This window comes from Mugil cephalus, chromosome 6 (genome assembly GCF_022458985.1).
Source record: "Mugil cephalus isolate CIBA_MC_2020 chromosome 6, CIBA_Mcephalus_1.1, whole genome shotgun sequence".
Lineage (NCBI taxonomy): Eukaryota > Metazoa > Chordata > Actinopteri > Mugiliformes > Mugilidae > Mugil > Mugil cephalus.
Genome location: NC_061775.1, coordinates 13,382,773 through 13,402,702, shown reverse-complemented (window position 1 = coordinate 13,402,702; position 19,930 = coordinate 13,382,773). Strand labels below are relative to the sequence as shown.

Below are 19,930 nucleotides of genomic sequence, written 5' to 3'. Positions count from 1 at the left end.
CAAGCAGAGCTAATCAGCAGCTACCGATTATAACAGTGATTAGAAGTACATGGATGCTATCCCATAGTCAGTATAACAACCTAGTTTAATGAGTGACTCAAGATTTGTGCTATTATTACTTTGCCACTATGGTCCCTGGCTTTTCTCTTCTTCTTCTTCAGTGTGAGAGAATATAAAACCAATTGCTTCACCTTTCTTAATGTACACTACTTCGAGCTATACCATAGTAAACATTACACCGACCCGCAGCCACGACCTTAAAATCCCTAACAAGAGAACTGACAACATTTACTCCTCACTCCCTGATGCCTTGAAGCCACCAACGGTTTAAGAACAACTCAAAAAACATGAAAAACAGCACAAGGTTTTGACCTGGCCCCCAAATTCCCCAGATCGCAGATTGATCAAGTATCTGCGGGATGCGCTGCAACAAGCCTGGTCCACAGAGACCCCTCCCCTCAACCCTTAGGACCCACAGGCCCCCACTAACAACAGAAACTCTCAGAAAGCCCATTTGAATTCCCTGAGGTATCACTACGGCTTTGGAGGAAGACCTACACAATATTAGACATGTGGTCATAAAGTTATTCCTGATTAGTGTATGTCATAGTCTTTGAATAACACTTAATTTTGTCCCCGTAACAATTTTACTAATCTCAACATCAAAACAGTAAATGAGCAGAATATATATATATAATATTTTTCAGAAAAACAGACACCTCTTCCTTCAGGCCAATCCTGTTCGACAACTGATCCACAAAAGACTGCTGTGTTAAAATGTCTAAAACGAAATGCAATGCAGCTTGATCAACAATGAAGCCGCTGTGTTTCTGGAAGTCACGATACATGCACATGACAAAATAAAGCATACAGAATAATTTATCAGAAGTGACTGTGGACCAGCTAATCACGGTCTACGAGCCGGATCATGTGATGACTGCAGAGTGTATAGTCGCTGTTTGTCACTGCTGTGCGGAGTAAACACACACACGTCCACCATCTCCTCTACAAGTTGAAACAAGGGTAACTGGACTTGTTGGGTTCTTGCAGGTTGAATGCTGGTGAGTTTTTCTTCTTTTTTTTTTCAAGGAAATTCTGTGGATGGTAGCTATCAGAAATGATCATGAGTTTGCTTGGTAACCATATTCTTACCTGTAATTGGAGGAATGTGTTTTGATCCTGTTTTCTTTCCCCGATGAATGTTACTCTAGGGAGCCATTGGCTAGAGACTCCAATCACACCCCCATTCACACCTCAGACTGGAGTTGTCCCACAGTTAAGTATCTGCTACTTGGATAGGTGGAGAAACAGAAGAAGAGAGGAAAATCAATCTCACTCTGGTTCTAGTAGCTAATTCTAGTAGAAAATCAGGTCAGGGGCAGCCCATGTAAACTTTTGCTAATCACGTCTTTTCAGCCGCCTAAATCTGCTCTCAACACTTCCACTTTTGAGAAGTGGTGATCTGTTTAATCCCCATCAGAAAGAGAGAGCGGGGAGACGTAAATGGGTCACTTTATTTCACAGAGTCATTCCGCAGGCTCATCGTGAAAACATGAGTCATCGAATTACCATGACACGCACTCAAAGCGACGAACACCATCTGTTATGCAATTTTAAGCCAGGACAGCATATTTCCAGACATGCTGCTCCTCAAATATGTTTCTATGCATGGTCTATGAAATATTCGAAGGGGAATATGTTAAAAGATGAGATCGATCAGATGTGGCTGAATGAATTAAACCAGTGATTCCCAACGTGTCAGCCATATTGCAAGTGGACCACAAAATCGTTTCGTTTGATATTTGGGGTTTGACCTCGTAATATGATCCACTGCAGTTTTTAATTTAAAAAGAAAAAGGAATTTTTTAAGAGTCCAATGTTTTAGTTTTGTTTCTTTGATGTTGTTGGTTTCGCTGAAATTGAAGTTATCTTCATCATTTATATGGATTTAATGGTCTTCTTTTGATATTTGGATTTTGTTTGGATCTGATACTGGATGTCAAATTGTTATATATGAGAATGCATTTCTTCATTGTTATTTATTAATCATTTTAAGACTATTACAGACAACCCATTGCTTGTCATTTCTGATATCTGTATGGTGCTGATGGACAGCTCCTTGAATGACTGATGGGTGTGTGTGTGTGTGTGTGTGTGTGTGTGTGTGTGTACAGCTCCTCGAAAACTGTAATACTGATGTGACTGTGTTACAGACGCTGTGTTAGTGACTGTGGAGCTTCCAACATGTTTCTCCTGTATTCAGTTCAGTCCTTTATGTTCAATCTTCAATAAAAAAAAACTGATAACACATTATATGGCCTCTGTATTTATGGGTTCAGAAGTGGGTTGCGAAAATCTTTGACATTTGAAAGTGGGTCCTGAGTTGTAAAAGGCTGTGAATCGCTGAATTAAACCATTTGTGAGGGATTGCACCAGATGTCGTGTGTCTCAGAGTAAGGGTGCCCTGCATGTTGAGGTAGCCCATATGTCCTCCATGAGACTGAGGTTTCGTGGTTCATATGTGACCGCATCACATTTACTGTTTGACCACTGTGTGCGTGCAGAATAATGAGGTGCTTTCATAGACACACTCTCACACAATGTGACGGCCACACTAAGCACATTATGCTACACTCAGCAGTCGGCCCATTTGAAGAATAAAGTCGGCCAAGGTCTATTTCTGATCACTAGTTATAGAATTGCAGAGAAGGCCATCCACTAGTCACAGGGTTGATTGTGCAGTCCCTAAGTCCAAATATATCCCAAAGGTCACAATAGTGTCTTGGATGTTGCTCATTGTCATCTGTTTGAGATAATGTGCGTGAATTAGAGGTAAAGTCTCAAGTGTGTCACCCAGTCCAACCATGTGCTTTGGACAGTAACACAATCTTCATGATTTGGACTCTACATGTTATCATATTAGATCTGAAATTGAGCAACTAATATGCAGTTGAATTGCAGACTTTTATTCAAGGGGTTGAATAAAAATATCTATGAAACGTTTAGGAATTACAACCATTTTACACAAAGTCTCTTCAGTCTTTCAGGGGCTCAAAAGTAATTTGACAAATGAACATTAGCATAAACAAAATGCTAATTTTTAATATTTTGTCGAGAATCCTTTATAGGCAATGACTGCCTGAAGTCTGGGACCCATGGACATCACCTGACACCGGGTTTCTTCTTTTGCGATGCTTTGCCAGGCCTTCACTCCTTCGATTGTTGCTTGTCTGTTAGTCTTCCTGCCCTAAGTTTTGTCTTAAGTAAGAGAAATGTGCGCTTGATTGGGTTGAGATCTGGTGCCATTGCAGAATATTCCACTTCTTTTCCTTGAAAAACTCCTGTGTTGCTTTTGCTGTTTGTTTTGGGTCATTGTCCATCTATACTATGATGCACCGTCCAATAAACTGTGTTGGATTTTGCTGAATTTGAGCAGAGAATATATCTCTGTACACTTTGGGATGGATTTGTCTTCTGTCACATAACCAGCAAACACTAGTGACCCAGTGCTATTGGAAGTCCTGCATGCCCGTGTCCACCATGTTTCACAGAAGATGTCGTGTGCCTTCTGCATACTTTCTTCATTTTTTGGAAAAGCCTAATCTGTTTTTTCTGTTTTTGAGGCTGATTAATGGTCTGCACCTTGTGGTGAACCCTCTGTATTTACTCTCACACAATCTTCTGTTTATTGTACTCTGACTCTATTTGGTAGATACTGATACACCTACTTCCTGAGGAGGGTCCTTCACTTGGATGGATGTTGCGAAGCATTTTTCTTCCCAGTGGAAAGGATCATACGATCAGTTTGAGTTCCGGAGGAGGTCACCAATGTGTTTTTCTTTCCTCAGAATGTGCTAATGTGAGCTGTTGATTTGGCCACTCCAAACATTTCCGCTACCCCTCTGATGGATTTCCTATTTCTAACAGGATAGTCTGTTGAACTTTCATGACATCTCCTTTTACCTCATGCTGTGGGTTCACAGCAACAGCTTCCAAATGCAAATGTCACACCTGGAATCGACTCCACATATTTAACCTACTTAAAAGACGAGAGAATAGCTTGCATGAAATAGCTTTTAAGTCAACTATCCAATTACTTTTGGTCCCTTGAAAAAGCAGCTACATATTAAAGAGCTTCATAAAACCTTCCTCCAATGTGGATGTAAATACCATCAAATTACAGCTGAGACCATATTGGGTATAAAAGTGTGTTGATCACTGTCCAAATATATATGGACCAAACTGTAATTTTGTGATTTAAACTAAAAAGCATAAAGTATTAGTGGATTTATCCACCGTAAGATGAGGCAAACTTTGCTGTCGCTCTGAAGCTCAAAAGATAAATATTAAAAAAATAGCATGAGACAGTCAACAGCTAAATGGAAAGGAACCAATGCATGACTGAAAGAAAGATTTTATAAGAGTGCGATACCTTCTTGGTGTGACTTGACAAAAATACGTCCTGACACTCCACCAGAATAAACCCCGTGCTCACATGTCCTAAATGTTCCCGTCTTTTTCACTCAGTGTCAAAGTGAAGAAGTTGGCTATAAATCTGTAATACAGAAGTTTCACCATGAGGGGGAGGACTCACAGAACTTATTTCTCAGGACTGTGTCTGCTCAGTACTTCACTGTGGTGAATCGCTCTCACAAGAATCGACATCCACAGACATTAAAACATCAGCTGGCAAAGATTTCTATCCGCTACAAATGCCAAATAATAATAATAATAATAATGATAATAATGATAATTTCTGCTAGGCTATAGGATAGACACTTGCTGTGCTTGCTTTTTTTTTTTTTTTTTTTTTTTTGGTAAAAAGGTAACAAGGTAATCAGCAGGTGTGGGTTGTACAATCCTGCAGCCCAGACCTGCTCATTAATAAATGGTAAATTTAATTTAAGTTAGAAATGCAGATGTTTTCGAGAGAGCGAATTCAATCTGAAAGGTCATGTTTGTGGAGATGACCTTTATTTTATTACATTTTGAGCATAATAATCTATGTGTATCATAACCAGACACCTGAAGAGAGCTGGTTTACGCCGATCAGCCACAATATTAAAACCACTGACACGAGAAGTGAATAACTTTGACCATCCTGTGACAATTCAGCATTCTGCTGGTAAACATTTGGACCTGGCATTCATGTGGATGTTACTTAGATGGGTACCACACACTTAGACCAGACCAGGCACCCCCGACCCGTGGCAGTGACACTCCTTGATGACAGCAGCCACCTGCAGCAGGATGCAGCCTGACACAGGCATACACAAAAATGGCGGCAAGCAAGGGCACACAGAGCGAGCTCGGTTAAAAAAATAAGTAACATCCAAAAAAACAACAACAAAAGCCCTTGGCTCATCTGGTGATGAGTAGTAGTACTATAAAGATTTTAGCTCTGTGTGCATGAATTATTTAAACCTGCCATGCCTAACTGTAAAGACACACCGGGCAATATGTTTTCAAAGAATCACAGAAAGTTAAGGCTGCTATCTGCTTTGATGGACGATAATGGCTGTGCTGCACCTGCTAATATGCCGTATAACTGGAGTGCCCATTACCTTTCGATGGTGCTCTCTCCTGAGGTGCGGTTTTACGACCTTGAATCTCTTAATTTATAAGACATAATAAAAGGTTTTCCTCTACTCCCCTTACAACACGCACAGCGCACTTCATGCAAATGTAGGCCAAACCCAAAAGAAGGACGAAGGGATTCATGATCCCACTTTTGTATTTAAGTAAACAGTTTCTCCTCTCCCCCCCTGTGCTGACAAGCCTCCCTCTGAGGTGTGAGACTCATCCCTAAGGAACACCTCAGGAGATCTGTGCCATCCTCCGCTTCTGTTTTTCTTCAGTACTTGAAATGATAAAAGAAAAATACCAGTGCTTTGTGTGCTTTAAAGTAGTGGTGTGTGCAGATCTAACTATGTAATATCTACAACTTTCTAGGAAGCTGCTTGTTTCTGTTCATATCCATGCGGCATTTAAGGCGATGATCCACTTTTTTTTTCTTTTTTTTTTTTTTACACAATCTTGCACAAAACTAAATTAAGAAGGATATTGTCTTGAAGGGGAGCCGTGAAGTAGTAGCAAGAGAGCAAGAAGATATAGGATAATAAGGTTGCAGATTTGAAATCCCCATCCCCTATGTGTCCATGTGTGAGGTGCCTCGAGCAACCTCCTAACCACAGAGCTGCTTCCCAGGTGCCCACACAGGTGGCAGCCGAGTGCACACAGTGCTGTGTGAATGAATGGATGAATGTTCAATTCGGAGAAAGAATTTCTTCATGAGGGAAATTATTCTTGTCAGATTCTATTAATGTGAAAAGGCAAAGTTAAAATCCTTAAAAATGTAACTTTAAAAAAGAAGTAGGCTATCTATCTATCTATCTATCTATCTATCTATCTATCTATCTATCTATCTATCTATCTATCTATCTATCTATCTATCTCTTGTACATATGCAAATCTTATAATTCCTCTATCTATTCTCATTTTAAACGTTTCTCATGTAAGCATTAAACCATTAACAAAGACCATTGAAGAATAAACAGGAAGAGTGCCCTGCATGCTGTCACCCAAAATATTAATTGGGATTTTCTAAATTTTATTGCAGCACCTTCGCATCTAACTTTCCATTATGCACTGGACTGTTTTGGTCGTTTCCAATTTGATTATGTCACACCAAGCCCCTATATGTAAAACCAGAACCAAAACAGGAGCAGCGCGTTTCAGTTTGAATAAAACAGAGAACTGGTATCCATCCTTCCTCTGTAATTGGTCACAACGCCAACCCCCCCTCCTCACATATGAGCCTGGCCCAATATGAGTCTGACTTCGCTGCAGTCGGCGGCGCAGCTCAGTCTGCCGCTTCTCCGCGTCCAAAACGCGCATCCACGTTGCTGCGGACAGACTGAGTGATGGTTTACATTTTATCCAACGCGGTTTTACCGACGGGCGCTGCTTTGATACAAATGTAGCCCGAATCAATTTTCCTTCAGCGGCTGTTGTGAGATGTTCTGCGTTTGCCATGGCAAGAGGTCTGTTTCCATGGGGGTTCTTGCGAAAGCCTCTGTACATCCAGGTAAGCTTCTGGGAAATCCCTCTCTCCCGCTCTGCTCTGGTGCGAGGTCCAGCTGGAGGTCTGTCTGTCTGCCCGCAGCCCGATGTTACAGGTAGCCCGCGCGGGCATCGTGGCGCCTGACTGGTGCTAAATATTTATTTAAATCTATCATTTGACCTTCGTGCTGGTTATTTACCGAGCAGCTGCTGCATAGGTTTCTCAAAATGAGTCATGAAGTCACTTGATGCTCGACGGGACTCAACCATCCTCTTGATTCCCGTTGCTGTAGCAACCACTTCCATGATGGCACAGCTGTACCTTCAGAGGAGGCTGTTTCCGGGGCTGGCAAAGTTTAGGATCACCTTGGATTAGTCTTTTTACTGCTTGCATAGTTTTAGCGCCACGAAATGAGATACATCCGTGATCCGTGGGCTGTTTCACGTCCTACCTGGATCAAACAGACCTGCATGTGATGCGTGCAGAGCCCCGATCGCTTTCATCTGGGAAGGTGTTGAAGGCCATTATGTAACAGTTTCATGTGAGCGAAATTAGGTGAAGTCCAAAGTGGCATTTCTCATAAGTAAAAGTAAACTGCCGGGGAAGCCCCTCAAGGACAGGTGGAGGTCTCGGTTACACAGATTCAAGATCCACACATTAAAAAATAGGACTCAAATTGAGAGGGTAAAAACAAAATGTCTAATTTTATTGTCGGACCACAGCACCTGACTGTTCTTCTAATTGGGGACATCCGGCTCCTTCTCATCTGTAATATCGGTTGAGCAGTTTTGTCTCAGCAGCCGAGGCTTGCTTCCTGTCCTTACCCGTGTAAGAGACAAAAACTGTCAAGTGTGGTGTAAGGAGGAAGAGACAGCCAGTCTCAAGGGACAACCATGAGCAATGCTCAGTTTTCTAGGCCACCCCAGCCTTCCAGTGGCAACTTAAGAAGTGTCATTCAGGGATCCTTAGAGAGATGCCACTTCCTCTGAAGTGCAACATTTTTGGTCTTTTTTCGTGAGCAGATTCTGTTGTTTTCTCCGTCTTTGGATTTGGCAACTGACAAATGATACTATAAAAAGGAATAAAAAAAAAAGATCACTTATCGTATCGCGTATTGTTTTTCCTTTCCCGTTTCCAAACATCCCACATAGGTACATGCCATGATTTTCATATTGCAATCCTATTTTATTCGTCAAGTGACCTGTATTTAATATGAACTGATTCATTCAAGTTTTTGGAACAAAATGCAGCAGATGGAGAAAGGAATGACATTTCTCTCCCAAAATGGAGCATTCAAACAAGAGCTATAACAAAAAAGCTGTGACAGCATCAATATATTTGAATTTGCAGCACTTCTGACTCCTTGGTCATGGCTTACGTTCTCCACATCAAAGGAACAGTTACAAGAAACTGAGAAAAGGCTCTGTGGCTGCAACCACGCGCAAGCAAGAACATCGTTGTGAAAGACGCAGCTGCATTTCGATTTCAGCGATGAATGATTTAACAGTGATTTAAATGTTGAGCATTAACCCAACTTAAATTTTCAGCAGCCCCCGTCTCCCGTTTTCACACATTACGCCCCGGGCTTGTGGGTTTTAGATACGGGAGTGCGTTTCTTCTGACCGAAAGCTGCAGTCGTTGCAGAAACGCCACACATGTGCATTTATTGTGTGCACTTGACATTCAGCTTTTTTGTTTTTTACATTTCTAGCTTGTTGACGGACAGAGTGAGTGCCGATTAAATAACGCTCACATGTCGCAGTATTGAGTCAGCATGAATATCTGTGCTTTGTGTGAGGGTGGGGGTTGGGGGTAGGATGTGTGTGTGTGACGGGGGGTTGCCTGTCGTCTGGACCACGATGAGTTACATCTTGGTACTGCTTGTGTGCACATTGTGGCTTCATTTCGTAGACTTCATAGGAGAAAGTGGAGAAGCACTGGTGCTCTCTCATGTGATCCTTCCCATCATCATTTTAACCGGGTCACTCTCTGCGTGCGTACGGCGTCAGGCCGCTTTTGCAGATCAGCCATGTTAGAAGAAACTCTTCATAAATCTCCTCCAGCTTCTGTTTTCATGTCTTTTGAAGTTCTGCACAGCAGCCCATTAACCAGCAACCTCAGAGGGATAGCTTTATGATCATACATAATGGATGAATGGCGCGCATGCTGCAAAAAAACCAAGTGTCAGAATAGTAAGGCGCAGCTCATGATCAGCTTTAATCTCCTCTCTGCTTTAGCAGCTGAGCATCAGCTGGACTTTGCGAGAACACAGACAGACCATGAATCTTTGCATGTTCAGAAACTCCCCGGTTGACGTGACAGAAGCTCTCTATTCTATTCTAGCGGGACCGCGTGTAGGTGGAGAGGAAACGGTTCAACCAGATGAAGACGGGCCATTTCCACCATTTCCACCCAGCTCAGCACACGGCCACAGTCCTCAGTCAGCCCCTAATTAATAGCTGTCACAGCAGCCGCAATCAATACCGGCTCATTAGCCATGTTTGTGTAACTCTCGCCGCTCGCAAAGGGTCAATACATAATCCCAAGGACAGAAATGCATCCGCCAGACCTGAAATGAAAGCCACAAATTATTGATCAGGAAAAGGCCGAGCCTACGTTTGTTGCCCCCACAGAGTGTTATTTCCATAATGTTTTTTTTTTCTTTTTTTTTTTTTTGCTGTTAATGCATTTCACCTACGGAAAAATTGATGGGAGGTACAGGCAGCACTTGCTTCTGTGGCCGGTGCTGTTAAATTCGCCGTGAGGCCGTGTGGTCAGATTAGTAAGCGTACCAATCGATAGATAAAGCAGCAGAAACCACATTCAAATAGCTCGTCAGTGGTAACTGGACCTTTCTCTGTGTCTGAGAGGTGTTTGGAGAATTACTGCAGAAACTGTGAATCTGATCTCAGTTAAAGTTTTTTTTTTTATTTGCCACAGTGAATGAGTGAAATCACAATCTCATTTTGTGCCCGTTAACTGTAAAGTTCAATTATTATCCAGTGAAACTGTGTGAATGCAGAATTCTTCTTCAGTTTTATTTGAATACAGCATTATCAGAATATTAAAGCTGCACTAATCAACATTTTTAGGTTAAATGTTTATATATTATATACATTAAATATACAGTATTAATGTGTCATATGGGAGCATTTGTAGTAAAGTGCTTTACAGTCGCTATTGGTTTTCAGTAGTAAAATGAAAAATTGGTGTAAGATAATTAGAAATAAAATAACATTAATAAATAACAAAATGACACTAATGAAATCAATAAATAATCAGTATAAGCAAAACATTTATAAGATTTGCATATGTACGATAGATAGATAGATAGATAGATAGATAGATAGATAGATAGATAGATAGATAGATAGATAGATAGATAGATAGATAGATAGATAGACAGACAGACAGACAGACAGACAGACAGACTGACTGACTATAGGAAAGATAAATAGGCTGCAATAATATGGATGCAAACCTTAAAAAGCAAAAAATAGGGCAAACCACCATGTGACCACAAAGGGAATTATCACCCAACTCATGTCCTAGATGCTCGTTAGTGTTTACATTTATTCTCACTACTGTCACCAATCTAGTTTTTCGTCCACACAATAAAAACGCTCTGATAATCACACAGTCCTGTACTTTCACGGAATCAAGCGAAAGAAAATATTGGAGTTGGCAACCAGCTGGTGAGCATAATGGAACATTTAGAGCCAGTTATTCCTCCCGAGAGTTGGCGCAAATCAAAGCAACTAAAAGGGGAGTGAATATTGGACTCGCATTTGTCCGCTGTCCAAACACAGCTCTACTTGAATGCAAATGCTCCTCCGTGTCTGCAGAAACGTCAACCGCTTGCTATCGCCTTTGTCTGCGATAATGGGTGTGATAATCTGCCCACAGCTGGACAAATGACTGACACGACCTCAAACAGACGCGGCATTCTTTCTCCTCAAAATACGACGACATCTAGAGCTCATTTCTTCCGTCCGCTTTCTGTTAAAAGCCTAAAATGGATGGAAGTTCCATTTGAAAAGAGACACTAATGACAAATACAGTGTGACCTACTGTTCAAGCAGATACTGTACAGAAAAAATAAAAAAAAAATCTCACACATCTTTGTCTTCTTACATGGTTAAATTGTCTTCCGTTGTGTTTGGGTCAAAAAAAAAGAGGAGGAGGAGGGCAGAGTGTCACAGAAAGGAAAAATAAGAAGGGAGATGGAGATCGAGAGACTAATGCCAATAAACTAAAAGGGGCACCGGGTGGCAGGCGGGGGAGTCCATCACTGTCAAGCGCCGAACGCAAGAATCATTAATAGACGGGGAAGTGGGACTGCTAAAAGTCAGTCATTTTTCACTAATGTTCTCCAGCTGGATGGCTGCCATTATGGATCCAGGCAGACTGTATATTTTATCAGCGGGGGGATTGGAAAGAAAATCAAAGGACAAGGTAATGAGTCTGGAGTCACGCTAAATGTTCCACCAGACTGCAAACAGCATTTACTGTTAATTACAGAGCACCTATTTAGAAGCAATTGCATTAATGATGTACTCTGTGATACAACTCATTTCAGGGCTAATTCGTATTCCTATTAGGGACTTGTTCCCCTACTAACTGACCCAATGACTGCTGTTAACATAAATTAAAAGGAGTTTTTATATGGAGCACAACATGATCTCTAAATGCACATACTGTAATACTCATTTATGGCAATTCTGCGTTTAGTATTTGTTAAAACCGGCTTTGTTTCTGTTGGTGAATGTGGTGGAGAGCACAGTTACCTAGGAGAAAGTAGGACATGAATCTTTGTATTTTTTCAGGATGTTACACTGCAATACCTCATTTATCTATCCTAGTACTTGGCTGCACTACTTCATTTAATTATTATGAGACTATAAATTATGAGTGTCTGGCTCAATAGTTCTCTTCATCGCTCTTTGGTGTTTTGGAGTCCTTTAGTTCATTTTTCTTTTGTTTGTTTTGGTTGTTTTACATCCATCCATCACACATACGCACACATTACATACTAGATTTATTCTCACCGGCTCGATCTGCAGGCCACTCTTTTTTAGATCAAAATCTCTGATGAGTCCACATTCTGCCCAGCTCCAAAATGTCTGTGACAACACTAGCAACTGGTGCACGCAGTGGATTGAGATTAATGGTTTGAGAGACTGATTTTTTTTTCTCCCTCCTGTCTGGAGATGATGGAGAATATAAGCAGTGCTGCAACAACACAAAAAGCATGAAAAAATAATGACTATAAACTGAAACTAAGCAACAAACAACAACAACAAACAGCAAAATATGCTGTTATTATTTTGCTGTTTACAAGTTGTTTTGTTGCCCCCAAGTGGCCAAAAATAAAATGGTAATTGCTACATTTATTTATTTTTGCAAAGCCAATTAATTAAATAAACCCTTACAATCTGACTTTACCCAGCAGGCTAACATGCAAAGTGTTGAACTGACCGTCAGGAAAAATTTGGTGTCTTTGCCAAGGACGTGAATAAGATCAACCTTAGCTTAATGCTGCCATCTCACTGGACTTCGCTTTAGAGGATAAAAAATTAATTAATATTAATAAGTTTGGCCACCAAATAATTAATTCTCACATTCCCACCAAAGGTAATTCTATTAATATAATTCGATGAATATCCTACTTTGTTAGCGATACAAAATAATTCATCTGTATTAGAGTGAAAGACAAAACAAATGAACAAAAATAAAAATTCAAAGCCTCTGAAATATTGGAAGTTGCATTCCCATAAATGCTGATCTTCCCTCTCGGGAGAACGGCCTGAAGAATAGCTATTCAGGTGATAGTGAGCTGAGATACACAGCTGAAAATTTTGTCACAACTTCACAAATATACTTAGGCCACAGGGGACATTATACAACCACTTCCAGAGGATGTGGACAAGTCAACTGACTTTAATGTGTGAAAAATCTGCTGAATATTGAACACGAGCAGCGGAGCCGTGACAGCATGTGGCCCTGTCACGTGTTGCATTTCTGTTCCCATCCCAAACTTTGCATGTCTTATATAAATAGTCGGGTTAGCGCAAGGGTCACTCAAGAGAATGCTGTGTGCTTTATCATATGAAAAACGAGAATGATGAACTGGCCCCAAGCTACAAACATGATCTTCTCATCATGTATCTGGAGAAAAAAAATAAATAAATAAAAATCCATCTTAACACTGGAGCATTCAGAGTTCTGCACATGATTTAAGTCAGAGCCCCCTGCTATTTTTTTTTTGGAAATAACTGTTACATAACTGAACAGCATTAGCATTTGAGTGTAACACAATACTACTAAGTCACAATTTCAATGACTTTTTAAAGCTGATATTCGCTCCTCTTACAGTAATTTGAACCTTTCAAATCTGTTGCCAACAGGCTAGATTCTCCTACCAACACATGAAGTACCTCTTCTTTTCCTGGCTGGCAGTGTTCGTGGGGAGCTGGATAGTGTACGTGGAGTACTCCTCCTACACAGAGCTGTGCCGAGGGCACGACTGCAAAAACTCAATAGTGGGTATTTAATTTCCCTCATCTGTCCCAACCCATTCAGATCCCGTCCTGCAAAATGAGTATACTGTGATTTTTCTTTTAAATATATATATATATATTTTTTCAGTGTGACAAGTACAGAAAGGGAGTCATTGACGGGTCGGCCTGCAGCAGCCTGTGTGAGAAAGAGACACTTTACCTGGGAAAGTGCTTCACCGCGAAACCCAACAGCCAGGTCAGTCCCAAAACACACTCCCACCCAGTCTGCTTGGTGTCAATCCAGCTCAGGCCTACCCCTTGTGTGTTCCAGGTTTACTCTGGGAGCTGGGGAGACTTAGAGGGGGTCATTAAGTGCCAGATGGAGGAGGTTCGGCGTTACGATTTGGGAGGCGAGATGGAGCCAAAGAAGGAGGCGTCGGCGGCCTTCAGCAAGCCCACCAAGGGGACCTCTGTGGAGAAGTTCAGGGAGATGATCCACAACCACCTAAAGGTCAGGACTGCTCCATTAAACACAAAACAGTCGGTATTCAGAGCCTTATTTCGCCTCGAGACCTTTATCGTTTCTTTACAGGCCAAAGTGGGGGATCGGGCAAACCTCGCAGACCTGGCAACCCAAGTATTATCCATAGCAGATGCCAATAAAGACGGCCACATCTCACTACCAGAAGCCCGCTCCACGTGGGCTCTGCTGCAGCTCAACGAGTTCCTGTTAGCGTTAGTCCTGCAAGACAGAGAGCACACACCCAAGTTACTGGGCTTCTGCGGAGACCTGTACGTGATGGAGAAGGTGCCATACTCCCCCTTGTACGGGATTAGTCTACCCTGGATCATGGAGGTGTGGATTCCCGCCGGTCTGCGCCGGAGCATGGACCAATGGTTCACCCCGTCCTGGCCACACAAGGCCAAGATCGCCATCGGACTGCTGGAGCTGGTCGAGGACATTTTTCACGGCACCTTCGGCAGCTTCATAATGTGCGACGTCAGCGCCGCCAGCTTCGGCTACAACGACCGCCACGACCTGAAGGTGATGGACGCGCGCTACATCGTTCCCGAAGCCATCTTCCAGGAAGGAATCAGGCAGCAGCGCTGCGACGTGGACGAGGATTGCCTCTACGGGTCCGACTGCCTCACTTCCTGCGACCTCACCAAGCATCGCTGCACGCCCGAGGTCGCCAGGCCGAACTTAGCCAAAGCCTGCGAAGCGCTCAAAGATTACATTCTGAGGGGAGCACCGTCCGACGTGAGAGAGGAGCTCGAGAAGCAGCTGTACGCTTGCATCGCACTGAAAGGTTCAGCAGAACAGATGGAAATTGAGCATTCACTAATTCTGAACAACCTGAAGACTTTGCTCTGGAAGAAAATCTCTCACACGAAAGACTCCTAATAAACCAGCACAACAAACTGGCACAAAGACTGAGTCGCACCGTTTCCTAGTAAAACTGACATGGAAATATATCCCACTTCCATATAACAATGATGTATTTTTAGTTCTACAGCTGTCAGAATGTTATTTTAATTTTTAAATTATATAGGTCAATTTACATGTAGGTCACAGTAACAAACCAAGGTTTTTTTGAAAGCAGTTAATAAATTTAAATCAAGAACCTACACTCTAGTTTGTATATACCCTTCATGTCCTTTTAATTTTAATTTCATTGTTTACTGAAATGATGACTTTTCACTGCAGGACTTTAGCTTCCTAGAATCGTATAAAAATAAGTCTCAGTATTAAAATTGGTGTCATCATTTACACTGCAAGTAAAATAGTACCAAAAATGAAGTGAAAAAGTACACAAGAGGAACGAATGTGTTTTATAGATTTATTTGAACAAATTCGTTTCTTATGAAAGGAGCAGACCAACACCTCAATCTGCAGCCTCCTGTTCCTGAGCCCGGAGGAAGCTGGCCTTCTTCTGGGCGACACGGTCTTTCCTCTGGGCCAGAGAGAGCTTGGCACGGTTCCACCTTTGTAACAAGAACAGAACAACGAAGTTTTAACCACAGTTTTGTAGGGAAAAAAAAAAGTTTAAAAACACTGATGAGCCTCTGTATTTCCTTAATAGACAAGAGCTAAAACCAAAATCAACATTAGAATTAAAAAAAGGCATTTCTCACCTCTTCTTCTTGATCTCCTTGGGAGGCTTCTTTTCATGGACTGGGTTCTCGCGAATGGTAGCATGAGCCTTTTTGTACATTCCTTCAATCTGAAAAACAGACAACTGCTCAGTCTCCTGTCCAAATTACTCCGGATCAGCTTCAGCTCCTATAATACATTCTTCAAAACTGACTCACCCTAGTATTTGACGTGTTCATTTGCAGACATTTTCAGCATCAAATACGTATCCTCCCTAACTTACACACGGACCAAGATGCACCTGTTTACACAGTTCTAAAATGCAGATTGAAGTAGCGTTTAAGTTTTCTGCCCAGATGACTCCTGACACGCTGTAGTGCGTCATCCAAGAATTTACCGTCACACAAAATGCGTCATGGCAACGGGTTTTATAAATTGAATCCACAGTGTGGAATAACTGACATGAAAGAGGCTGAGAAGTGATAAGTGTATCTGAAAACCTTTATCTAAACTGTAAAACAATAATCTCATGGGGATAAAATCAAGCATCTGGTTTGTACAAGTTTCATCTTTAAATGCTGAAGGCACTTCACATATAGTCCACTAATTGTAGGCTTTCATTTTGAAAGAATGCAATAACCGCACCATTACTGGGAGACCAAGTTCACTTGAGGTTAGGTTTCAAACTCATCAAGACACACTTTGAAAGTGCTGCACAGTTCAGAATGGAAAGGCAATTTAGTAACGCACAAAGAGGACTTACCGATTCAGGGGTGACTCCATTCTTGATGAAGCGGGAGAACTGCTTCTTGTAAGCGTCCTCATCCTCCTCCATCAGGTAGCTCATGTACTCAGACACATTGATGCCCAAGATGTGCTTGCGGTGAACCTCAGCATTGAACTCCTTGCTCTCGGCATCATATCCAGGGAATCGCTTGGTGCTGGAGGGGGAGAAGGAAAAAAAAATTACATAATTGATAACTTCACAGTTTAATTTTCACATCAACCCATTCACTCGAACATCTTGCACTCAGCACTGGGTATTCATTTTCAGTCATCTATACTCTGCAAAACGGATCTTGGCATATTTAAGTGGCTCAATAGCATGATGACACATGTCTTTTCAACCTTAAAACTGGCTCAGATCCTGTTAGCACATCTCAACAGGTACATAATAGCTACAGATGTCACACTCTAATGTCAGGTGTAAGAAAATGTAAGAACATCCTCGATTTTAGAATGTTACCATTTCTAGTTCAGGAAGAGATTTTGAATAAATACGATCATGTGACACCGTGATGCAGTGTTTTATACCACAAATCCAGCCTTTGCCAAGTAACTGTCTGTGAAGCCGGGGGAACTGACAAATGTGATTGCACCGAGATGTTTTCAGAGCTCGTCCTCTAATTGCCAATAGAAGACTCATCTGTCAGGTGTAATGGTGTATTAATGCAGAAGTCACAACGCCCCTTAATGCAAAAAAACTGATGAGTGAGTCATGGTGTAGACAGCCCAACAGCAACTAAATTCTGAGACGTACACATCAGGAATAATGAATGTAATGTCCAGCGCACGTTTAAAATCCGTGCACGGGACTATAATCATTGCTAGGTGGTTTTTTGACTAGTATTCTCCGGTCAACCTTTGTCAGGAGGATGGCTGGGGAGGACATGTGCCAGCCAGACGGTCTGTCTAGAGGAGGCAGCTACTGATCAGTTGTGATTTTTAGTGTTACGTTTTTCCCCCCAACATTAGATATTTTGTGCAAAAAGCAAATATAGGTCAGTATTTAACAAAACTGCTTCAAAACATACTTAGAAATAAAAGAAACCACCTGCACAGAAGATGAAACGGCATACAGCTTCATCCACAAATATACTCCATATTGTCAGTGGTATTTTTGTACGTGCTCTATCCAAACAATTCAAAAGAACTGCTCTTTAGAGCGAAAATACAAGCTTATTGACAGAAAAGTCCTCATAAGGTTGTATGTTCCGTCACGTGACTGTTAACCACAAGAGTGAGACAGTATGAAAGCACAAACTCTGCACACAACTGGATGGCCCCACAACCAGAGCTATTTTGTTGTTAACAAATTCAATTCCACAGCACTCTGATGATGACTACATCACCGTTAATTCTGGTGTCCATCACCACAAGCCTGTATCAATGACTTAATTGGCCTGTAAGACCTTTGAAGGAGCACTATCAGTTGCCAAAAGAACCGGTTCAGACCAACTCTGGGTCAAAAAAAGGTCTGGCTGACCAAGAAAAGAAAGCTACCCGAGCTATTTGTACACAGGCTTGTCAACAGGCTTTCAATGACAAAGGATTAGGGTTCAACTTCAACACAAGGACAGACAAAAGATAATTGTTTCCAACTACTGTACGAGTATGTTTAACGGTTGCCTTTGTATGTTTAGTTCATTTTCAGGAAGTTTTCATTACTTTCTATTCTAACATAAACATTCATTCATATAGTACAACACTTAATAACATCCAGATGTGCTTATGACCTGAACGTGGGACAGGTTAATCTCCATTTATAATTACCTGTGTGGGATGGACAGGCCTCCATCCACAGCCCCCTTCAGGGCACCAAACACCTTGTTGCCTGTGGTGGTTCTAGCAAGCCCAGCGTCCAGGTAGCAGGTGAAAGCGCCTGGCTGACCATCAATGCTCTCCACGTTGAACTCGTCACCTGTCACCTCCACCTGGCCTTCGTACACCTTATCCAGACCGAACTTGTTGAGAAGCTGAGGACAGAAAATACAAAATCTGTGTCAGCAACCAAACAAATTCTAGTTCACTCAAATCTGTACAAACATTTTCTCCGTCTCCTCGCTCAATTTGGGATCGATGCATGACCATGAAAAAGACTTACTCTGCGGGCGAGCAGCAGTCCAGTGCAGTAAGCTGCTGCGTAGTTCGTCAAGCCCACGGAAACCCCATATTTTGGCAGCTCGTGCGAGTAGGCAGCACACACGATCATGTCACCCTCAATCTTGGCATAGGCAATCTGCGACACAATCACAGGCAAAAACATTCACAAAACCTACAACACTCTTGACATGGACTGCTAAAAATCTTCACAATGTGTGCGTCTCCGCATCCGGATTTGACCATGTGCATTCGTGATCACGTTTCTTTATCATAGACTGAACTAAGACAGAGTTCCTCTTAATACAATGGTGATCCCTGTCCTTTTAAACATCTCAGCTCCTCATGGACTGAGCCCCATCCCTTGTAGTGGAAAAACATCAGTGCACACTTACCTGGCAGACGATGTCCCGGTTAGAGAAACGGACAATCATCCGGTACTTGGGTGTGTTGTACTTGTTCTTATCTTGAATGACCAGGCGCTTGCGAGCAAAGTAGTCAGTTTTTCCCTCTACAAAGAGCACAACAATGATTATTATTATTATTAGCAGAAGTATAAAACATCCTCGACGTAATTGTCAGTGCTTGTGAGGAGTGTCTTTACCTCTCCTCCTCCTGAACTTGACCTGGTACCTCTTAAAGTAGGCCTTGTTCTTCACCACTTTAACAAAACCCTGCAAGACAGAATACACCGACTCAGCGACAGGTAAACAATGGTTTAAAAATGTTAGCGCGACAGAAGTGGGGCTGTCAGTGTCAGGGGGTGACGTTACACTCGGCTAACGTTAGCATGCTGAGCCAATGGAAATGAACGAGGCGAGTTAGCACAGATGCTAAGCAGGATTTAAGTGGCTAACGGACCATTGTAAAGCTGGTTAAAATGGAAAATAAGGGGACGTGACCACAGAGACTAGCTGGTCACACACTAGTGAAAATATCACAGTAAAATGGTCAACAGACAACAGGAAGTAATGACTTAGTGAAGGCAGCAGTTAGGCCACGTTTAAGCAGACCCGGATTGGCATTAGCAGGACAGAATCTATCTTCATCTGAACACCAGCGGCATGTTTTTAAACTTCTGACACCACGGACCACTAAATGTATGCCTTAGGTATGCACGTAGGCACATATTTGGACGAATTACAAACCATTTTTGCAGTCTTTTTGTCTCCTTATGAAGGAGCCCGGAGCCAAAGACTGGGTCTTGACTCCGCTGCACTGGAAAAAGGAAGATCGCCGTGCGCATGCGCCGTAAATACCGTGCCACAGGATGAGAAGCACAGACGCCATGCTGCGGTGGATTTGCCACTCTGCCCCCTATCGAGCTGGGGCGGCTTTTCAATCAAACACACTCGACATAAAAATATTTTATTTTATCCAAGGAAGCGATTT

General features: G+C 42.1%; 2 protein-coding genes across 5 annotated transcripts; one reads left to right on the top strand and one right to left on the bottom strand.

The window, feature by feature from the left end:
• Window positions 1-6,597: 6,597 nt before the first annotated feature.
• Window positions 6,598-15,194, top strand: LOC125009653 (divergent protein kinase domain 1A-like). Of its 4 annotated transcripts, XM_047587786.1 has the most exons (5): window positions 6,611-7,087; window positions 13,471-13,605; window positions 13,712-13,819; window positions 13,895-14,074; window positions 14,156-15,194. In XM_047587786.1, the coding sequence occupies exons 1-5, from the start codon at window positions 7,034-7,036 to the stop codon at window positions 14,966-14,968; spliced, it is 1,290 nt and encodes a 429-aa protein (XP_047443742.1). In that variant the 5' UTR covers window positions 6,611-7,033; the 3' UTR covers window positions 14,969-15,194. The 4 variants fall into 4 exon arrangements, with proteins under 4 accessions (XP_047443739.1, XP_047443740.1, XP_047443741.1 ...); XM_047587784.1 differs by having other exon boundaries at window positions 6,602-7,087; window positions 13,895-15,194; XM_047587785.1 differs by having other exon boundaries at window positions 6,606-7,087; window positions 13,712-14,074.
• Window positions 15,195-15,390: 196 nt separating this feature from the next.
• LOC125009656 (60S ribosomal protein L5) lies at window positions 15,391-19,830 on the bottom strand. Its single transcript, XM_047587788.1, has 8 exons — window positions 19,687-19,830; window positions 19,143-19,212; window positions 18,934-19,049; window positions 18,543-18,677; window positions 18,212-18,414; window positions 16,422-16,599; window positions 15,700-15,788; window positions 15,391-15,549 (listed from the first exon to the last, which is right to left on the bottom strand). The coding sequence occupies exons 1-8, from the start codon at window positions 19,687-19,689 to the stop codon at window positions 15,450-15,452; spliced, it is 894 nt and encodes a 297-aa protein (XP_047443744.1). The 5' UTR covers window positions 19,690-19,830; the 3' UTR covers window positions 15,391-15,449.
• Window positions 19,831-19,930: the final 100 nt, after the last annotated feature.